Source organism: Lampris incognitus, chromosome 7 (genome assembly GCF_029633865.1).
Source record: "Lampris incognitus isolate fLamInc1 chromosome 7, fLamInc1.hap2, whole genome shotgun sequence".
Classification (NCBI taxonomy): Eukaryota; Metazoa; Chordata; class Actinopteri; order Lampriformes; family Lampridae; genus Lampris; species Lampris incognitus.
This window is the reverse complement of record NC_079217.1, coordinates 52346135-52369098: the sequence shown is the minus strand read 5'-3', so window position 1 is coordinate 52369098 and position 22964 is coordinate 52346135. Positions and strand designations below refer to the sequence as shown.

General features: G+C 48.6%; 2 protein-coding genes across 2 annotated transcripts in view; both read right to left on the bottom strand.

Moving 5' to 3' along the window:
• LOC130115273 (rho guanine nucleotide exchange factor 17-like) overlaps positions 1-5418 on the bottom strand; it is a 131770-nt gene extending 126352 nt beyond the window's left edge. Inside the window, exon 1 of the mRNA XM_056282886.1 lies at positions 10-5418. Within this exon, the coding sequence (XP_056138861.1) occupies positions 10-5361 (5352 nt within the window). The 5' untranslated portion in view covers positions 5362-5418. The remainder of the gene's footprint in view (positions 1-9) is intronic.
• A 7666-nt stretch (positions 5419-13084) lies between these two features.
• LOC130116070 (P2Y purinoceptor 3) overlaps positions 13085-22964 on the bottom strand; it is a 33852-nt gene continuing 23972 nt past the window's right edge. Inside the window, exons 2-3 of the mRNA XM_056283999.1 lie at positions 14004-14438; positions 13085-13751 (exon numbers count right to left, since the gene is read on the bottom strand). Coding sequence (XP_056139974.1) covers positions 13085-13751; positions 14004-14437 — 1101 coding nt within the window. The 5' untranslated portion in view covers position 14438. The remainder of the gene's footprint in view (positions 13752-14003; positions 14439-22964) is intronic.

The window sequence follows — 22964 nt, the reverse complement described above, 5'->3', positions numbered from 1 at the left end:
CAGACTCACCACTCTGGGCTTGGTCTTTTGCGGGGCAGGAATGGATTTAGTTTCTTCTGCGTTCTTCTTCTGTGGCCCGGCTTCCATAATTCCACAGGTGCGGGTCTCACTGGGCCCCTCTGGTGCTGACATGAACCCTTCAGCCTTATCTCCAGACCCTGGCAGAGGCCCATGGCCCTCAGCTTCCTTCTGAGGAGCACTCAGAGCCAGGATATATCTCTTGGTCACATCCTCCAGAGAGGGGGCCTCATCACCTGCAGGCTTACCCGAGATGCATGACTCTGGAGTGGGTCGGATAGCTTGGCGTCCCCCCACCTTCAGGTGTGGGAAGTGTGGAGGTGGCGAGATTGGAATGAAGGTGGCTGGTTCACTAGCATGGCGGACGTGCTTCGGTCTGCTTTTGGGTTTGGGCGGCTGGGAAGGGGGAGGGAGAGGAGGGGTGAGGTCACCCTGGTCATCATGTTCCTCCTGCTTTTCAAGACCTTTTCCTGAGGGCTCAAAGAGGTCATCGCTAGGACAGAACTGGGCTAGTCGATTTGGGCGCTTCCTGGTTGTCCGACGACCCATTCTTGGGGACAAAACCTCAACCAGTTTGAGATCAAAATTAAATTTTTGTCCTCCGTCCTCTCTCCCTTCTCCTCCTTCATCTAGTGCATCATCGTCTTCATCATCTCGACTACCAGAGGAAAGTGCACATTCAGACTGGGAGCGAGGCTTTCTGGCTTTGTTGGTGTTGCTTACATGGTCACGGTGATGCAGTTGTGATGGAGATTCACATCTCACACTGCCCTCTGCCTCCCACAATTCCTCCCTCTGCTCACTCAGGATTGGCTCACTGCTTGAAGGTAGAATCTGACCAGGTTGATCCAGCTCACTTATTGGTTCATTGCTTTTAGAGTGACCTTTGCACGGAGGGTTATTTTGAGAAAGTAAAGGGGCGTCACTACGGCGGCTAGGGTCACTAAATGACTTCTTCTTGGGAACTTTGCCATTGCTGTGGTCATCTGCCATCAGCCTGTCCATTGCTCCGGGCTCAGCCACTATGCTCCTGATCACCCCGCTGTAGTCACGGATACTATCGTCACGGAGACCACCATCACTGCACACTGACAGGTCGCTGGCCACGCTACCCTTATATTCGGACAAGGTGGCAACTGAAGGCGATTCTGGAGCACTTCCACCTCCTTTGACAGACAGAGATCCCAGAAGATTACTGTCCACAGATGAGAAACTGTTATTGCCTTCATCAGCCACTGAGCAGCGTCGCTGAGGCATAGGATCACTGAGTGAGCGGTAAACTGTGGACTCTCCATTCCCAGTGGCTGATGTATTTGAATCTACATTACTGCCATTGCTTGAGTCAGATCCAGTGTTAGCATTACCGGCAGAGGAAAATTTTCTGCGTCTGCGGGCGGCACAGGGGGTGGCAGGGGCTTCAACTGCTCCTCCTCCTCCTCCTCCTGTCGTTGTGGTTGTTGCCACCTGTGATGAAGTGTTGTTAGTGTCGAATCCCTCATTGGAAATGTTGTTATTGATGATAATGGAAGTGTTGCTGCCTTCCATCACAATGCTGTCGCTCTCAGCCCTGAGGGCAGGAAAGGGAGTGGAATGGGACATACAGGTTTGACTCTGTTGAAACGTCTCACTTCCACTGCTCTCCATCTTCTGCTTTTGCCCCTTCAACCAGTCCACTTCATGGAGAGACGATTGCTTCCATATGGTAACAGGTTGCCCTAAAACATCCCTCTCCACCAGTGACCCCAAATCATCCCCTATTGATCCCACAAAGGACTTCTCAGAGGGGTATCCGGGGCCCGTCTCTGGCTCTGTCACAATTCCCTCATCTGTTAAACTGGATTCATGGCCCGATAGCTCATCTACTGAGCGATCGTAGAGCATGCTCTCCTCCGAATCCCCCTTATGTAAAGCTTGGTCTCTCCCCCTGCTCGCTCTCTCCTCTTTTCTCCTGCACTCTGAGTCCCCGCTCTCCTGCTTCTCTACTCGCACGCCTTCTCTGCCCCTCGCTCGCTCACTGTTCTCTCTTTCTCTCTCTCTTTTATCCCTTGTGCTCTCAAACTCAGCCTCTTTCTTGTCTCTCCTTACCTCACCCTTAGTGCTCGCTCCCTCTCTCTCAGTCTGTTCCTCCTTTGTTTGTTTGACTCGAAAAAACTCACTCTCTCCACCGTCCTCCACTTCTGGTACATTATCATCATCATCATCATCCTCCCTAGCACTCATTTGGCAGATATCTTGTATGACCTTCCTGGCTTCCTGCACATACCTGTCCTGCAATGGAGTTGGCATCATCTCTTCCTCATTATCATATTCATAATCTCTTGCTTGTCTTCGTCTTCCAACCCTGAAGTCACCCCCATCACTCTCCACTTCCCTGTCTGATAATGACACCCTCCCTACATCTCTCTCTTTCTCTATGCCGAGCTGCTGTTCTGATGAGCTCCTTTTGGTGGCGCCGCCCGTCGAAAAACATCTCACTGCCGAGGTGGGTTTGTCAGAGTAAGTGAACGACTTGGCTCGGCGGAGGGTGGCGGTTAGGTCTTTAAGTGATGGCCGTTGCCCTGAATGGAGGAGGGCTCCACCGTGACACCGTGACCCCATCTTGTATACTGATGGGCCCTCTACAACCCCGGACCGATCCCCCCCACTGGTTTTTCGTACCCTGAGCTCTGACAGGTCCGTTTTCAGGAAACTGAGTAGCGTCATAGTTTCTGTGGCAATATCAGGGTTGGACATTGAAATTCGGGACCTATCTCTGTCATCAATTTCACCCCTGTCAAATGTCTTTTTGGACATCCTGGAATCTGTTTTTCCAACTCCTGCAGACACCACCCTTTCCTTGGGGAGTATTGTGGGAGAGGGAGTGACTGTAGGTACAATCTGGGGGCGAACCCTCACGGGGCCACGGGAGAAGTTATCCCCATGCCCAAAGCTAGGGGATCGGTACATGGTAAAGTTCCCATGGTACGTTTTACTAAGTGTAGATGAGGATGCCACGTTGGAATTGACAGCTCTGCTGAAGCTGCCTGCAGCAGCCTCTGTATTAAGTAACACGTTAGCCGCTTGGTTAGAACAGCTAGCCTGGTCCTCCTCCTTGAGTGTCTCAGTGCTAGAATATCGGCTGCTACATCGTGAGCCACCTGGGCTGGAAATAAATGAGGGAATGTTGACCTTTGAGACACGCGAGACCCCAGAAAGAGATGTGGCGGTCACTGGCGAGGACACATGCTCCCACTGTTGTGCCCGGCTCCTGGGGTTATCCGTGGCGATTTCTCGTGTAGAACGGTTACGCAATGCAGTTCCGGAAAATTCTCCTCCTGCGTTTTGCTCGTGGTGCCTCTCCAAGTGCTCCATTGTCACTCCTGTGTCGCTGTCACTGTCTTCTGATTCGCCATCATGATCATCGTCATCAACGCGTCCTGACACGAGGGCCGCTCCGAAAACTTTTTTCTTCTTTCTCAGCGAGCGCCGGCGCACTGGGTCTCGACCTGGAGAACCTAGGGAGCCAGGGCTGTCCTCTTCACTGCCTGAAGACCTGCCAATGCCCTTGCGACCCCACCAGCCATTCTTACAACGGGAGATATAGCTTCCTCCCCGCTCTGTGATAACCCTCTCCCCTCCTCTGAGGGAGGAGGAAGGAGCAGGAGCACTCCAGCTCGTACCGGCTCCTTTACTTCCTCCCCTCCCTCTCCTGGCGTGCTCCTCTTCTTCGTCTCCGGAGCTAAATCTCCAGCGGGACCTAATTGAAGAGGCAATTCTGACTGGAGCTCTCGGCTCAGGGCAGGGAGCTGCAGTAGAGGAGGTATTGGCCTTATCTGGGGCTGAAGTGGAGAGGGGGGAGGAGGGGGCCTGCGCTCTGGTCGAGCTATGTGAAGAATGTAAACTATCCCTGGGCAGCCCGACCCCCTGTCTCTCCCTTCTCTCCCTTTCTCTCAGTTGTTGTAGAGAGGAGAACTCAGAGGTGGCTAGGCTCTCTGAGCAGCTCAAAAGAGGAGGGGCAGGGGGTTGAAGGTCAGGGTCAGGGTAAGAAGTCAGCCCAGTAGTTTTGAAAGCAGAGTGGTGGTTCACACAGCCAACTTCTCCTCCACTGCTAGGACTCGGAGCTCTATTTTGAGACTGGTTAATTCTGAGATAGCGGCTACCGCTACTGAGGTCACTTTTAAAACTAGTCTTGCAGGCTGTTTTAATGTTATTACCGCTGAGCGTCTCTATGACTGACCCATCAGTTGAATACCGCGGGTGGATAGTTTTGGAGTCACCTTGTTGAGGTCTGTTTTCTCTGCCCTCTGTCGTGCTGTTGCTGACTCTGCCTATGTGGTGGCGTTTCTCTGGCACAGCGCTGGCTTTGGCTTCACGAGCAGAGCTGCAAGACGACTCCTTATTGGCTTTGTCCAAACGAGAGACGCCGTCCGTAGGGCCGCAGAGCTGGCCGCCGCAGGACGTTTTCAAGTCCTCGTAAGCATCATGAGTTGCCTTGCAGCGTTGTGCAGCTCTGCTCTGTCTCTCGCTGAAAATCTCCTTTATCTTGGTGACGCTGGGCCAGCTGTCTGCGTGAATTGGTATATAATCACAGTGTTGCGCTGATAAATAACTCCGGTGAGTCTTGCAGGCTGGAGGAGACCCCCCGCTAAGAGAAACATCTTCCTCCTCGTCTGTGGCCCAAGTCTTCCTGCGCTCGGCGGAACATGCGTTAACGTGGGAATAATCTCTCTTACCACACGAACTGCTGCTGCTGCCGTCGGCGGCGGACAGGCGCGAATGCGTCCATTTTTTCGTCTTCCTTTCCGAGTCCGACCCGGAGACGGAGTCGGTGCCGGAGTGAAACTTCTGTCCTTGAGAGGCGCGATCGGACGGCGGCGCCGACACGTCGACGTGTCGGCCAAATCCGTCCCGATGCGGCGGTTTGGCGGGAGGTGAGCGGTCTCTCCTGGCGCTTTTGGCCCGGGGTAAAGTGCTGCTGAACCGCTCGGTGAGCTGGCGGATGGAGGGAGCTATCGAGAGAGGAGCGGAGGAGCCTCTCTTCGCATCTGCGGTCGGGAGGCCGGCGAAGGAGGAGGAGGAGGAGGAGGAGGGAGAGGAGGAGGAGGAGGTGGTGGTGGAGATTTTGGAGACTTTTCTCGACACACTGACATTCGGCGTCCCAGCAGACGGGGCAGAGGGAGGCGGAGGGGGGAGGGCGAAGCCGCCACCGCCGCCACCGCCACCGCCGCCGCCACCGGCAGCCTCCGAGTCCTTTGATTTACGTTGCTCTCCTCTGCTCCTGTTGGCGCTCCACGACTCCAAACTTTTAAAAGAGACGCTGCGACTCACGCTCGCTCTCCTTCTCTCCTTCCCCCCGTCGGCCATGGCTCACGCCGGTGTCCGCCGTAACCATCCACAGCCCGTCTTACGCCGCCAGCCTGGAAACAAGCCAAAGCGCCCTCGTTTCTTGTTCTTGATCTTCTTCTTCTGTCTTCTTTTCTTCTTCTGCGGTCTCTCCGCGGCAAAGCAACTCCGACAATTAGTGTTTTTTGTTGTTGTTGTTTTTTAAATCACCGGCATCCAACCACCAAAGCGGGCAGGGGGGGGGGGAGAAAAAAAAAGTTTGTCCAAACTTTCCCCAGTTTACAACCACTACAAGTCTTCTCCCACCGTTGCTTGTGCCCTCTCCCCCCGCGTCTCGTCGCACTCGTTCCCGTCTCCCGAGTTCCTCAGCCGGGGCATCGCGGAGGCTCCTGCCGCTTCCAGGTTGCTCATTTTGACATGATTTGCTTTGGCCGCGACTTGCGTGTCTTTTTGTGTGTGTGTGTGTGTGTGTGTGTGTGTGCATGCTAATGCTGCAGATAGGGCAGAGGGGGGGTGGGCGGGACTAGCGAGGGTCTATGGGTTGTCATAGCCCCTCGGGGATTGAGAGGAAAAGGGCTTTCTCTCTTGATGGGAGAATGCAGATAGACGTGGAAAAAAAACACACATATAATTACCCCTCTCTCTCTCCCGAGCTAGATCATCTTCACTCAAATACCCCCTCTCGGTTTGCCCCCCCTCCCCCCCTCGGTGTTTCTACCTGTCTGCAGTGGGTTTAAACGGGGCTGGTGTATGGCTCATAAAAGCTTTTCCATAACAACCACTCCGCGGTCTGTCCCATGCGGCTGTCTAGTAAACTTTAACGGGCTCTTTGTTTCCAAAGGGACACGTTTAAGCGAGTTTGCCTTCTAGTTGTCTGCAGCGCCCCCCGATGGCCGAGTTGTGAAACGTCAGCCTGTCAGAAAAGTCTCCGCTGGTGGATCGTTTGGATGCGAAAAGCGCTGGAAACACAGCCGAGTGTCCTATTAAATATTCATGCAACCTTTTTTTTTAAAGCCATTGTGTTGTCCACACATTGTGTATACCGCCCTTGCCTTACCGGTCATTAATGAACCGCCTTCATTCAACCTCTTAATTAAAGCGACTTGATTTAATTTTAACCCCCAAATCTATTTTGCACGAAGAGACAGCCTGTCATTCATCACAAACTGGGTGACTATCTTGGGTTCCCCTCCCCACAGTGCAGAGAGACTGCATTTAATCAGTGGACACCCCTCGTTTTTATAGGGTCACATGACCCAAACATGTCTTAGGGTCACACATGACCCTACGGTCTTCGTACCCTAGTGATGGACAACGTTTCCCTTTTTCTAATGTTGGGGTCACTCTAGGAAAAGTCAAATTTCAGGTTGACAAATATCCTTTAGGGTCCTTTCTCCGCTGTTTAAACACTGCTACGGGCCCTTTGGACCCGTACGACAACAGAAGCGACAACATTATGTCATGCAAGCAAAACACAGTCAGTGTCCTATTAACTACACTGGACAACGAAGAGTTTGCTTCCTGAACACTTTTGGGTGTGTTTTGTTGATTTTGGGCTGCTGATCGCGAAAATCACCTTCAAATTGTCCCATCACATACCGTTTTGTAGAGTCACCATATTTTTGGTGATTTCCCGTCATGTTTGAAGTGTACTAGTATGTTGGCCCACAAAGCAAGCTGTTTTGGTCAGTCTTGGCATGCCTGGGCCTGCACTCCGTGTAGGGGCTATGCAGATGTTGTCTCAGGCCTGCCTGAGCCTGCTGAGCCAGGTTAGATGCTGGCAGACAGATGCTCTCGTCTACAGATGCTGTGTGGACGCATGGTGATGCACATGTTCCTCGGGCAGTGGCAGAGTGAGGAAATCAAAGAGGGATGAATCAGTTCACCTGGACGCAACGTTTATTGACAGATACGTTTCATCGCCCAGCCAAGTGACACCTTCAGTCTAAACTGACTGCAGGTGTCCCCACCCTCATAAACAATACAGTACAACACAGTGCCTAACGACCAAACCCAACCACCAGTTTCATACAATATGTGTGTGCCCATTAACTGGAGTTTCCATGGCCAGGGGTTGGGGAATGTTTGCAATCACAGCATTGTAAGATGGCAACAGATATACTCTTACCCCCCCCCCCACACTTGGTTCAGGGATGGTCATTCATCTGTCGTACATGATGATGATGATTTTCTGCACGTCCGTCCGCTCATCCTCATAATTGTGGACGTAACTTGATATGTGCCACTTTTCGCCTGTTTGCTGGGAGGTGCAGGGGAAAGCTTGTCGACAGTTCTGTGCACGGCGTTGACGTTTCTCCATGGTAAATCTCGTAGCAGACAGGAAACTGGTGTGACCGCTGCAGTAGAAACCCTGTTGGACGCACAGTCCACGTTCACTGAGGACAAATTCACCAAGTCCTTACTTGCCGGGGCTAAACAGCAGCAGTGCTTCACATCTGTGACCCCGTGTGTGTGTCCTCGGGTTTATGGCTCCATGCAGAACTCCCTTTTTTTTCTTTTGGACCATGAAAACTGAGATTCCCTTAACGTGAAACCTAGCTTACAGGCTACTTTACCATCTGCACCGCCACAAAAGAAGAATATTGTGTGATAGAAACAAGCAAGCTACATTACCATGAACGCCGACGCTTAGGTATCGTTATATGAATACACTCATCTAATTAGCCAAGAAAGCGATGGAACCCAGAAGATGATGCATAGCTTCCGTGTTTATTGACACATTTCACAAACAATCTTCACAGAGCAACTCTGAAGAAACAAAAAAACTTCACGCATGGCACAGGAGGGCTCGGTTACGATTGAACGCACACATTTCAAAAAGGAAACCTTGAGACGTGTAAGGACATAAACGTTTTTCATCTATTTAAGTTTAGCAAAAATATAATTCTGATCTTAAGTTTATACCATAGTGCAGAGTTTTACAAAAACAAGAATTATTCTGAAGAATTAATACTGATTTGCTAAAGCAACGTGCTCTTAGTGCAAAGCTTTCTCAATGGCTGTGGACTGTCCACGTGCACGCACACGCACGCACGCACGCACACATGCGCATATGCATCCAAGCGCGCACATGCATGCATGCACACACACACAAGCACAGACGTGTATGACACTTTCTAGGCAGGGTTGAGACTGAAGTCTTACGCAACACGTGGATTTGGCCAAAACAAGCCTATAAACAACAGCAGGACAGCTCGGTGCGCACAGAGTAACCGCATCTGCACACAGGCACACCATTTAAGCAACCAGGGTGTTCCCGACCCTCTCCTTTCTAGCACCTTGCTAACCAGGGTGTTCCCGACCCTCTCCTTTCTAGCACCTTGCTAACCAGGGTGTTCCTGACCCTCTCCTTTCTAGCACCGGACGCCTTGCTGAAGGTCAGAAAGCTCCTTTGACCTACAAAACATTCAAAACACACGAAATTCCATGTTCACATTGTACAGCTCACATTTTGGCATACCAAGGGCACAAGCAGTTCACTCTGGAGGTAGAGACATCCAGCGCTTCCTATTTGCTCAGGGTAGTATAGCTAGCTAGCTGCCTTGGTAGTCTTGATATTCAGTCAATCCCTTTAATACAGTCGGAAAAAAAATCACCGGCAGTAGATTTCATTTCAAAATTACCATCAGATATCGTCAATGAAGGGATCCCCCCCCCCAAGGACCCTATTTTCATATAAATGAACTAATATGAGGTCCTGACCTCAAGGTTGGAAGAGCCAAGTCAACGTTATAGCACCCACTCCAGTACATACACTGCAGATTATGAACACCTGTGTCCATATCAAGCACATGTTCTCATTTAGTGTGCTCAGGATTTTCACCTTGCTGTTACAGTTTATTTATTTGTTTGTTTGTTTATTGGGGGGGGGGGTGAGTTTGGGTTGGGCATGAGTTGTTGCCTCAAGTGAAAGAGTTCAAATATCTCGGGGTCTTGGTCACGAGTGAGGGTAGGATGGAGTGGGAGATTGACAGACGGATTGGTGCAGCATCAGCAGTGATGCGGATGTTGTACCGGACCGTTGTGGTGAAGAGGGAGCTGAGCCGGGAGGCAAAGCTCCGAATTTACCAGTCAGTCTTCGTTCCAACCCTCACCTATGGTCATGAGCTTTGGGTAGTGACCGAATGGGTGAGATCGTGGATACAAGTGGCTGAAATGAGTTTCCTCCGTAGGATGTCTGGGCTCAGCCTTAGAGATGGGGTGAGGAGCTCAGACATCCGGAGGGAGCTCGGAGTACAGCCGCTGCTCCTTCGCATCGAAAGGAGGCAGTTGAGGTGGTTCGGGCATCTGATCAGGATGCCTCCTGGGCGCCTTCCTTTCGAGGTTTACCGGGCATGGCCAACTGGGAGGAGACCCCGGGGTAGACCCAGAACTCGCTGGATGGACTACACGTCCAATCTGGCCTGGGAACAATGCCTTGGGATCCCACAGGAGTCTGGAGGGTGTTGCTGGGGAGAGGGACATCTGGAGTGCCCTACTTAGCTTGCTGCCACCGCGACCCAACCCTGGAGAAGCAGCTGAAGATGAATGAATGAACGAGTTTAGGGGGGCAATTGGTAGCATTACTTCACATTTGCATTTCCCGGTGTTGGTGAGAGGCTATTTGTATGTAGTGGGATTCCTCGGACATCATTGTCATGCTAACCAACTGAAAATGCAACAACACCTTCCATGCACAGGTAGTCGCCATGACCATGCAGTGAGCCGCGGTGCTACACCTCTAAACCAAACTTAACAGTTTGGCAAAGTGCACGAAACAGGCCGTGTGTAAACCTATACTAGCTAGATCGCCGGTTCGAATCCCTGTGTTGCCTCCGGCTTGGTCGGGCGTCCCTACAGACCCAGTCGGTCGTGTCTGCGGTTGGGAAGCCGGATGTGGGTGTGTGTCCTGGTCGCTGCACTAGCGCCTCCTCTGGTCGGTCAGGGCACCTATTCGGGGGGGGGGGGGCAGGGGGAATAGCGTGATCCTCCCACGCGCTATGTCCCCCTGGTGAAACTCCTCACCGTCAGGTGAAAAGAAACGGCTGGCGACTCCTCATGTATCGGAGGAGGCGTGTGGTAGTCTGCAGCCCTCCCTGGGACGGCAGAGGGGGTGGAGCAGCGACCGGGACGGCTCGGAAGAGTGGGGTAATTGGCCGGATACAATTGGGGAGAAAAAGGGGGGGTAAATAAAAATAAAAAAAAACTAAACTAGCCAGATCACATAAACCATTTTCTAAGTCAGTAATCTCTCACGTGCTACTTAATGCTGTTATTTTTGCATCGTTTATCCCAAAAACCAACACAGGACAGTTGAAATTAGTATCTTTCACTGTACAGACTAAAATTAAAATTAGCCTATTGTTAATAGCACATCATATAGCCATTACACAACTTTTTTTTGTGATATGTGCACTTTGTATTCATAGTAACGTAGTCAATCTTTTTATTTTTTTCTACTTTCAACGTTTGTCAAGTGTTTTCTTATCAGAAGTACAGCACGTGACTCAGAAGTTGTTATCAATAGCCGTGGCAGATTAGTTAAACCTCACTGCAGGTGTTTTCATTCCAACACATAGAATCTGTTGCTTGCCAACATCAAATGTCCTTAGTGCGACTCAATACAGATATTTATCTGAAATGAATGCAATATACTTATTTCAAAAAAACAAAGTACCACACCCACACACATAGTACCAACTCTAGGTAAATACAAAGCCATCAGTACGAAACAGAGTTTGCATCCACCGAGTTGAAGGCTTGACACACAACGACTCCCCCCCTGTCATGGGAAGGGTACTCACACAGGAAGCAGCAAACCACAGTTAAACCTAAACTTAGACCCTCCCCAAACTCCCCTAAATTGCATCCTTCCTCCTGCTTAGCAACTTGAATGTAGGCCACAAATCAGATAAGGTTTTTTTTTAAAAGATGGGCAAATGGGTTGTATAACTCACTCACAGTCTAAAGGAGGATGAGGATGGACAACACCCCCCCCCCACCCCCCATCATGCTTACAGAAGCTTCTTGTACTGATTTCCATGATTTACAGTATATTTCAGGAACGTGCTTGGCAAGCCTTTATCCGTACCATCCTCTGTTGGCAGGATGTCAGCTTGACGGTCAGTCAAGCGGGCCTATGGCCATGTGTTCGTCTTCATTAACAGGGCCGCGTCCGCTGCGGTTCACAAGACATCCTGCATTCAGAATACAGAGGAAGTGGTTTTGGAAAGGTCACAGGAGGCTAAACCTGTAGTGCAGTGGGAGGAACAAAACATCTTTGGTATAGTTTATGGAACGATAACCAGTGTGCCCCAGTCAAGGTTAAAAACTCGGGGCTTGGGCCGGGTGGCGTGGCGGTCTATTCCGTTGCCTACCAACACGGCGATCTCCAGTTCGAATCCCCATGTTATCTCCGGCTTGGTCGGGCGTCCCTACAGACACAATTGGCCGTGTCTGCGGGTGGGAAGCCGGATGTGGGTAGGTGTCCTGGTCGCTGCACTAGCGCCACCTCTGGTCGGTCGGGGCGCCTGTTCAGGGGGAAATAGCGTGATCCTCCCACGCGCTACGTCCCCCTGGTGAAACTCCTCACTGTCAGGTGAAAAGAAGCGGCTGGCCACTCCACATGTATCGGAGGAGACATGTGGTAGTCTGCAGCCCTCCCCGGATCAGCAGAGGGGGTGGAGCAGCGACCAGGACCGCTCGGAAGAGTGGGGTGATTGGCCAAGTACAACTGGGGAGAAAATTGGGGAAAATAAAATTAAAAAATAAAAACTTGGGGCTTGTAATTGAGGAACCTTTGGGTTCACTTCTCCTACATGTGGAAATATCACCAGATACCTTCATAACCACATTTAGATGTCTATCAACATGAAATAGAAAAATAACTCTAGTTATATTCCACTCATTTTACCCCTGTAAACCCAACGTCAAGGGCATATTTTCAATAAAATTGAGGCGTCCTTATTCCTCCCCCTGTGCTGACGTCTCACAGAGTTCCCACGATTAGTATTTTTCTAATATTCCCCCTACAGGTCTACAAATGTTATGGGACTGACACATGTTTAAAAAAAATACCCGGGGTGTATAACAAATCAGTTGTTATGACAGCTTAGTGACATTTAAAGATGAAAGAAATGCCCAAAATAATAGATCATACATATACATCTTAATTCTTAGTTTCACTTCTTCTAGTTATCACATTCTCACATTAGATTAGAAGGATTTCCGAGTTCCTCAGTGAAATCTTTTGGGCCAGGGACCGGCTCAGTCTGGTAGCTGGGGCGAATGGCAAATCAAACACGGTTTACCTTCTAGGGCCATGGCTAATGTAAGTGCTATGTGAACCCCACTTTCAGTGGAACTCACCGGTGCAAGAGCCACTTTTTACAACATCCAAGAGACTGTCCACAGTCCTTTGACTTGACTTGCTCGAAAAGCTCCTAAGTAGAGCTTCTGCACTGTCCTCGTCTCACATCGCTTGTAGTCGGCGCTCATCCACATTTAATTTAAAATAATGCAAGCAAGAGTACTCCGCACATAGGGACCATGCTTTTGAAGCAAAGATCCATTGTAGTCAGTCACAAAATGTCTCATTGCCCTTGCTGTTGAACTACAGCCCCCCCCAGAGGCCACCCATGTAAAAACTAGCACTGGGTTACCTTTGGCAACATCTTAGTAACCAGCGGAGCTGCTGAAACCACAGCATGAGTAATGCCATTGTTGAATGTGACCTGCGAGTGAGTCACACACCGGTGCCTTTGAGAGTGGTGACTCTCAGCATGAAGCTCCTGGTGCTCTTGCGGTAACGCGGATGGGTGAAGTAGAACAGAATGGGGTCCAGAACACTGTTCATACTGGCAAAAGGCCGGGTGCTTTTATAGATGACTGAGAACAAGTTGCGCATCTCGCAGGGCGCTCCAGGCAGCGTGCGTACCAGTAAGTACATGGTCTTGGTGAGGTGGAATGGCAGGAAGCTGATGCAGAAAACCGCCACCACTATTATGATCATCCGCACCGCCTTGTCCCGTTTCTCTTTGGTCGCCATGCATACGCCCTGGTAGGACACCGGGCGGCAGAGGAGCCGGGCCATCCGACAGTAGCACACCACCACTCCAGTGAACGGTAACAGGAAGCCGAGGCAGGTCAAAGCCATGCCGTACGGGTAGTAGTCCACCGAATTCTCCGGACGACTTAAGTCGTAACACACCGTGCGGTTGCGCTGGATCCCCGTCGAAGCAAAATGGAAGGTCGGTGCACAGAGAATGGCAATTATCAGCCATACCCCGCCACAGATGACCCATGCCAGCCGGCGCCCACCCATCTTGTGCCAGGTGGAAAGGGGGTGGCAGATACCCACATAGCGCTGCATGCTGATGCAGGTGAGGAACAGGATGCTGCCATGCATGTTACTACAGGAGAGAGAATTGAAAATGGCATTAGAGAACTGGTGTGTGTGTGTGAGAGTTTTCAATATACAGTATATAAAAAGGCTACGACCTAAACATGCAGAGCAATGTGTGCTCAGTCTGGTACCATGAAAGTGTGCTCCCATTTAGAACAACTGTTACATGAAAGAGAAGAATGTGAACGAAGGAATAGATGCACATATGCACACCCCTCGTCTTCATATTTTTAATTAACCGATAACAACAGTCTCTCACCTGTAGAACTGAAAGCGCACCAGTTTGCAAACGGGCTCCCCAAAGGGCCAGTAGTCATGACTGGCGTAGTTGTAGATTAGCAGGGGAAGTGACAACACGTACAGGAAGTCTGCAGTGGCCAGGTTGAGCATGTAGATGTTGTTCCGCGACAGGTTGGGTCGCAACCTCCATATTTTCAGTATGACCACAGCGTTGAGGGGAAGGCCAAGCAGGAAGACAAAGCTGTAGATGGCGGGTAGCAAGATGCGCTTGAAGTCCTCCTTGTAGGTGCAGCGGGGGCCACCCGACTGGCTGATGTTGCCGACGCCGATGAGGAGGCCCTCTGCCGGGTAGAGCTCCGTAGGGCGGAAATCTACAGAGAGGGGGTCAGAGGAGGAGAAGGAGCTGTGCTGGAGAGGTTCAGTGGAGAAGGGTGGATCAGCGGATGTTGGCATTCTGAGAGCGAGAAAGAGCAAGAGAGAGAGCGAGAGCGAGAGCGAGAGAGAGGTTAGATTCCCGCGCTGTGACCAAGTCCATTCACTCTAAGGTCAAACAATAACAGCATTGTTGAAAATGGTTGTGGACTATCGAAACGTGCAGAGGGGGCGAGAGCTTTCCAAAAACTAAAATGTGACAAATGAGCACTACGGATGTTTGTTGTTTGCCACGGCGGTGCATGTTTGTGTGTGCTTTAGCCCACATGAGAGTGAACAAAGGAGAACGGCTGTGTCCCTTCCCTCGTGTTCTCCACCAGAGGGCGCACGAGTGCTACACATTACATTACCCTTTTCTAACGTCAAAAATTCAATTCAATTCAATTTCGTTGTCATTAAAAACAATGTGCAGGCACATGTTAAAAATGAAACGAGGGCTGTGGCTTCACCAAACAGTGCAAGACAGACACAGACAAACACAGCAAACACAGTATAAGATATACACACATGAAGACCAAAAGCTAGAAATAAGTTAAAAGAGAGCTGGAGTACAAAATATTTAAAAATATCTACAGACATTCAGTGGGTGGCCAGGTTCAGGTGGGCAACAGCTTGTGGAAAGAAGCTGTTTTTGAGCCTGGTAGTGCGGGCTCTGAGGCTCCTGTAGCGCCTCCCAGAGCGCAGGGGGGAGAACAGTCCATGGTTGGGGTGGGTGGGATCTCTGCTGATGCTCAGACGCCTTCGAAGGCTGTGTTTGTGATAAATGTCTTTTATGGCTGGGAGCTGGGTACCGGTGATATGCTGGGCCGCCTTGACGATCCGCTGCGGAGCTTTCTGGTCTACTGAGGTGCAGTTGCGGTACCACACTGAGATGCAGATGGTCAGGATGCTCTCTATGGTGCAGTGGTAGAAGGTGGGTTGGTTGCCCACTGACTACTCGTCAGCAATGCTATCACGTGCCACACTTACCTCAGGGCTGACTACCTAAAATGTTCCCCATTCTAGGCTTCCTAAGCTCCTAACCTGAAGATAATCAACATTTCCCACCGTCAAATTATTAAGTGGTAAATATTGTTTAGCCAGCCCCGTCATCGTGCATCGTGCTCCGATGAGTCGGTTCCACAGAATCTAAAACTACACGGCATTTTAAAACAGGATGATTGTCCAAGTTATTCAGACCACAGATAAGGACAGGAGCCGGGAATGGCTGGCTGGAAAACTACTGCGGTGTGTCAAGTCATAGTTGACTCTGTCTGGATGAGATGCATTAATCCCGGCTTTTCATTACCGCCTCCAGCACCATCATTCATATCCATTTCCTTCACAGCAACACAGGGGTGAATAAGTAATTGGTTTCTTTCAAGGCAAAGCCGGGCTGACTCACAGCATTTCACAACTGACACACCTTCTACTTCAAATACTGTACGTGTGTGTGTCTGTGTGAGTGTGTCTGTGTGAGGGTGTGTGCGTGTGCACGCAAATGTACTACTTTCTCTATTTTTGTGTGTGGGTAGTTGTGAAAAGTGACGCACAATTCAATGATTATAGCAAGTCAAAGGGAGTGGAGGACATTAGACCCAAACCTGTTCCAATGCACTATAACAGACAGCAAGAGGGAGAGGGAGAAGATGTTAGATGATAGATCACTACTAGGTAGTATCACAGCACAGTTGGCCTCCAAAGGTTGAAAACTGACTTGGGTCAACAGCATAAAGTTTCATGACAGCACTAATGGTTTTATTTGCATTTACCAAGTGTATGTGCTTAAAGGATAACTCTGTTTGTTTTGTTTTTTACAACAAGAGTCTTATTTGTTCGGGAGGGGAACTGCTGACCCGGACCGGAGATGTTGTCGGGTGGTGGAAAGAAAACTTTGAGGAGCTCCTGAACCCGGCTAACACATCCTCAGTGGAGGAGGCAGAGTCTGAAGACTCGGGGGAAGCCTCACCCATACCCCTGGCAGAGGTCTCTGAGGTAGTTAGGAAGCTCCTCGGTGGCAAGGGCTGGATGTGGATAAGATTCGCCCTGAGATGCTGAAGGCTCTGGACATTTTTGGGCTGTCTTGGCTGACATGCCTTTTCAGTGTCATGTGGAGGTCGGGGACAGTACCTGTAGAGTGGCAGACTGGGGTGGTGGTTCCCATATTTAAAAAGGGGACCGGAGGGTGTGCTCCAATCATTCCCTGGGGATGCTGGAAAGGAGGCTCCACCGATTGTTGAACCTCGGATCCAGTGCCCTACTTAGCTTGCTGCCACCGTGACTGGACCCCTGGAGAAGCGGCTGATAATGAGAGATGAGATGAGTCTTATTTGTGTAGTTTTAACCGTTGTGCAAATCACTTATGATACCATTTTACTCACTGGCATCGACTCTAGATGCTTGACTCGGCTTTAGAATGGAGTCTTAGGGGGCCGACGCATGAAACATGTTTCAACGAGTCTAATTGGGAGTGGAAACAAAAATTAAAGTTAAAAGTTCGTACTCAAAAGCTCCAATATCAGGGTGTTCGGGTAGCGTAGCGGTCTATTCCGTTGCCTACCAACACAGAGATCGCCGGTTCAAATTCCCGTGTTACCTCCGGCTTGGTCGGGCGTCCCTACAGAAACAACTGGCCGTGTCTGCGGGTGGGAAGCTGGGTGTGGGCATGTGTCCTGGTCGCTGCACTAACTCCTCCTCTGGTCAGTCGGGGCGCCTGTTCAGGTGGGTGGAGGGGAGAATAGCGTGATCCTCCCACGTGCTTCGCCCCCCTGGCGAAACGCCTCACTGTCAGGTGAAAACAAGCGGCTGGCGACTCCACATGTATTGAAGGAGACATGTGGTAGTCTGTAGCCCTCCCCGCATCGGCAGATGCGGTAGAGAAGTGACCGGGACAGCTCAGAGAGTGGGGTAATTGGCCAGGTAAGGGGAAAAAAATTCTCCAATACCAACGGCAATGGTTGAGTGCATTGGTTGAGTGCATTGCTTAGCTACTTCCTGGTTCAACTTGCAGGAGTGACCAGCCTGTACTTATCATGGGCTGCAGTAAACCTTGATAAACTACCCAGCCAGCGCAATACAGAAGCCACTGATAACGGGAGATCCTGTACACAGTGTAACTGAGGCAGCAGGCTTTAGAAAGGGCACATTTAAGGATCATATTCTACGGCCCACTGTGGTCCCGTGTCCGAGATCTCCACAATAAAGCTTGCACAAAAAAAAGGTTCTGACTTTCTCGTTGAAACACTGACAAAAGAAAAGGACAACATTTAGCTTACTGTCTCGATGCTTACATTGACCAATGTTGCTATACTCCTACTGCTAATCTTCAATATCACGGTAAATGTGTGTCCTCGGTGGTAACTTAAGAGTTTGAGATTCAGTACGTTTTATTGTCCCTCACAATAACAGACATTCTTCTTTGACATGACTCATACATCAGACAACACAACAAGTAACAAGAGAAACAGACAACAAATTAAAAAGCACAAGAGTAAAAAAGTTAAAAAAATGGACAATTGACTAAGGAGAAAGGTTGAAAGAAGAGTTAAGGTGACAAGTTATTTAGCGCTATGTGGAAGAGATAAAGTGCTTATTCTAATTTATGTAGTCATTTACTGCTTTGCAAATACCACAAAAGATAAGTGAGAGAGAGCGAGAGAGCGGGGGAGAGATAACGTACATAGGTCTCAAGTCAACATAGACTCAAACTCAAGAGAGTCTGATGATGCTGTGTGTGTGTGTGTCCATGTGCATGTGCTTGTCCATGGTTAACAAAGGCAGACAGGTTGTGTGCGCAGATGTGGGTTTAGGCCGTGTTTGCAATCCAACACCACCCAGGACAGCAAACGGCAATCAGTGAGCGCAAAGTGATCTTATCTGCCCGCTGTGTGTGTGTGTGTGTGTGTGTGTGTGTGTGTGTGTGTGTGTGTGTGTGTGTGTGTGTGTGAGAGAGACAGCCCATCAGAGTGAGGACATTTTTGGAAAGTGAGGACATTTTGGCTGGCCCTCCCTTCTTTAGAGGTCTTTTTTAGGCTTAGGACTGCTGGGATAGGCTCCAGCATCCCCGCGACCCCGAGAGCAGGAGAAGTGGTTTGGATAATGGATGGATGGATGGAAGGACTTGGGTTTAGGGTCAAGGTTAGCATTGGGGGTAAGGGTTAAGGTTAGGCATGTAGCTCTGATGGCTGAGGTCAGGGTTAAGGGTTAGGGAATGAATGTAGTCAAGAGGGGTCCTCGGTGAGAAGTACTAGCGAGAATGTGAGTGTGCGTGTGCGTGTGTTGGAATTCCATGGCGTCGTTTTTATCAAGTGTTTGACACTTTGTCACCCCATCCAGTTTATGTGGATCATTAAAACCGAGACTGACGTTTGTTTGAGAACATAATGTGACTCTTTGTCAAACATTTTGACTCTACGTTTTATGGTTTCAGGACACTGAGCTAATAAAACAGCGCCTAATTTGGGGGTTGTTCTGCTTGGCCAACAGACACTATTAACATGGTGATACTGCGCTATGATATAATGGCAGTGGAAGGGTCACCATGATGAGAGCAGGTCAAAGTCTAATGGCAATTACTTCAATATTTATCACAGAAATGATGTTTTTTGACAATTTCAGTGGAGTGGATATGGAGATGGAGTGTCTTGTTCACAAATCGCCCCATCCACATCACTACATCTGTATATACCACTGACTATGATACAGACGGTGATAAACTATACAACGACTATCATGCCAAAACCTCTTTTAGAGGGGTACAGACACTACTCTCATTACTACTAGATGAAAAATGCAAGCAAATAAGTTATGTCAAGCATACACTGAAGGATTTTAGCCAAGATGTTTGAGTCCCAGGTAAAAGTTCATGAGGAAATCTGCCCACACCCGTCACTGATGGTCATTTGATGTGAGCTAGACAACGACTCGTGATCCAGTCTCAAACGAGTCTGGGACTTTTGCAAGGATATCAGATTGGTTTGAGTTTACCTCGAGTCTCGGATTCCCTAGCGTGGACTATTGCACAACAACGATAGACGGCATGGCAACGGCACCTCGTCTTTCCACCAGAAAACGTCAACAGCCAGTCCTACAAACGCAATTCCTGTGATTCTCCGTCCTCTCCTAATCACACGGTGTGTGTGTGTGTGTGTGTGTGTGTGTGTGTGTGTGTGTACACAACTGGGATGGACCAGAAGTGGTTAAATGTGTGCTGCTTTCCGTCACACAAGGATTTGGTAAATCCTTTGGCGCGCTCAGCGTGAGTAAACAGCAGAGGTGGAGAAATCACTAGCACAGCCTGGCATTGCACATCAGGATTAACAAATCCTGCTATCCAAAATCAGGAAGGTGCTCAAACACAAAGACACTGGCAAGAGTACATCGACTTGTGGTATAGTTTAACACAACTCGTCTGATTTTCATCATACAGTTTCGGGCCTGGGTAAGGGTGAATATGTTGATTTAAATTTCATTCTGTCTCGAGTGCAAAATTGATGAATAATTTATTTTTTCGGGGATATATTTCACCGCCGTCGTTTGCTCTCTGTGTCGTTAACACGAGTATAATCGCAACGGGAGCGGTTATGACAGTACATCTTCTTAGTTCAAATGGCAATGTGTAATTTTTCTGCTTTCCTGAGGCCTGATGAACAGTAAATTTGGAGTCCGCGGTGGTGTAGCGGTCTAAGCATAGGCTTTGTGTCGATGCAGTTGCCCACTGGGGACCGAGGTTCGCGCCCCGGTCTCGTCACATCCGACTATGGCCGGACTCGATGAAGCAGCAATAATTGGCAACACTGTCTTCGGGAGGGGGGGTGGAGTCGGCTTGTGTTCGTCACATGAATGCGTCTCTGTGTGTGTCAGAAAAAGCAGTGGTTCCGTGCCAAGGGGAATCCTTCAAGACTGCCGGCCGGAGAGATGCAGCTGGCGAATGCATACAGTACGAGGGTGGGTGCTTAAACTAAAATAGGGATCGATTGGCCACAAAATTGGGAGAAAAAAAGGGAAAAATCAGAAATAAATTTTATATATATATATATATATATATATATATATATATATATATATATATATATATATATATATATATATATAAATTTCAACAGGGGTTGCTAAGTGGTATTGCAACCAACCTCACTAAATTTTTACATTCAACGACACAGGAGCTGGGATGGCTGACTGATTCGGTTGTTTTAAGGTCCTCTCTGAGGAGACACCAAAACCCATCTATTTCAATTTGTCATTGCTATTCACATCTGCTGCACAGCAGAGACCAGCATTCAGGTTGAAACTATATTTTTCCACCAGCAGCCAGTGGATTTTCTCCCTTTTTCTCCCCAATTGTATCCGGCCAATTACCCTCACTGCTCCACCCCCTCTACCGATCCGGGGAGGGCTGCAGACTACCACATGCCTCCTCCGATACATGTGGAGTCGCCAGCCACTTCTTTTCACCTGACAGTGAGGAGTTTCACCAAGGGGATGTAGCACGTGGGAGGATCACGCTATCCCCCCCCCCCCGAACAGGTGCCCCGACTGACCAGAGGAGGCGCTAGTGCAGCGACCAGGACACATACCCACATCCGGCTCCCCACCCGCAGACCCAGCCAATCGTGTCTGTAGGGACGCCCGACCAATCCGGAGGTAACATGGGGATTCGAACTGGCGATCCCCGTGTTGGTAATCCCCATGTATATAGGCAACGGAATAGACCGCGATGCTACCCGGACACCCTGAAATTCATACTTTGGACTTTATATTTCAGCATTACTTAGTCTTGGGACAAATTAGATCAACTCAAATCCTCGCTATTAAAGAGTACCATCCCTCTCTTCATGTCTCAGAGAGGATTTGAACACCCTAAAACACCCTCAACAGTGCCAACAGAGGTAGACTACGGGAAAAGGAAAACCTGCTTATTTACTGTGAACTTAAGTCCTTTTACATGAAAATGAGAAACAGCTACAAGATGGCTTAAAAATGAAGGACCATGTCCAGGACCTTTTAGTCAGAGCAGAGGGGCTGGCCTAATATTCAGCCTGCACTGATCCAGTATGCTTTACAAGTCATCCTTATCGGGCCCAGTTGTCCAACCCCACCGCATCTTACAAGCTAACCAAGTGCTTCGCCATTTGAACTACTTCCCTCTCCACAACGTATGTGAATGAATGATGATTTATTTCGAACATGTAAACAAGCAGGATATAACATGCAGATAATCCATTGCCAACAATCTGAGGCGATGGACAAATGCACACATTAAACTCAGCGAACAGATCTTACCTCAAATTATTTGTTACATGTTGGAAAAGGAGTGGGAGGAAGTATACACTTATTTTTTCCTACCCCTTCTCACCTACTCTTAAGTCAATTCAGCTACTATGCATTACAAACAGGAAAAGAAAAATATTCACACACACACACACACACACATATATATATATATATATATATATAAACAACCCAGATATCAACTCAGTGTCATATAAAGGAAAATGAAAAAATTTAATTAGGAACGTCTGGAGATAAGTAAAACTTTAACAGTTAACACAACTGTTCATCGTTCCTATATCTCTTGGTGATCAGTGCTTTGTACTTCTTCTTGAACTGTGTAATGTTTGTGCTTTGTTTGAGGTCCATGCTGAGACTGTTCCACAATCTTACCCCACAGATTGAAACACCCATGCTCTTCAAAGTTGTTCGAATGCATAATTTCTTGAAGTCTAATTTCCCTCTCAAATTATATTCCCCTTCTCTATCTGAGAATATTTTTTGTTTATTACTCGGTAGCAGACTGTTTCATGCTTTGAACATTATTCGTGCTGTGTTAAATTCTACTAAATCCCTGAACTTCAAGGCACTTGACTTTAAAAATAGCTTGTTCATGATATCCTACATTGTTAACTATCCTTATGGCTCTTTCTTGTCATATACATAATGGTTGTAGGTTGGTTTTGTAGGTGTTACCCCATACCTCCACACAGTAGATCAGATATGGTAAAATAAATGAACAATACAGAGCGCACAATGATTCATGACCCAGAATGTGACTTGCTTTTCCCATGACTGCAATGCTCCTTGCCAGCTTTTGTTGTCTAGTATCACACCTAGACATGTATTTTCATATACTCTTTGTCGTTGGACAGTCTATCACTACTTTTACTTTGGTATTTATTATACGATTTCCAACCAACGTGAACTTTGTTTTGTCCCGATTTAAGGATAATTTGTTTTTGTCAAACTACCGTTTTAATTTTTCCATCTCTACTGTGGTCACCTCCAAAAGCTGCTGTACATTCTCACCAGAACAAAATATATTCGTGTCATCAGCAAATAAAACAAATTTCAATATTTTTGATGTGTGGCATATATCATTTAAGTACAGAATGAAGTGATTTGAAAAAGAGGTCGGCTGTTCATCCCCAGTTTGGGGTGGAATACATTTTTAAACAGTCCTCGCTCAACAGGATAATAAAATACTATTGCTCTGGCATAGTCTAAGAAGATACTTCATCACAAGGGCTGCATCGAGAAAGAAATTCCCCCGCCAGCTCATACCGTGTGACAAGGC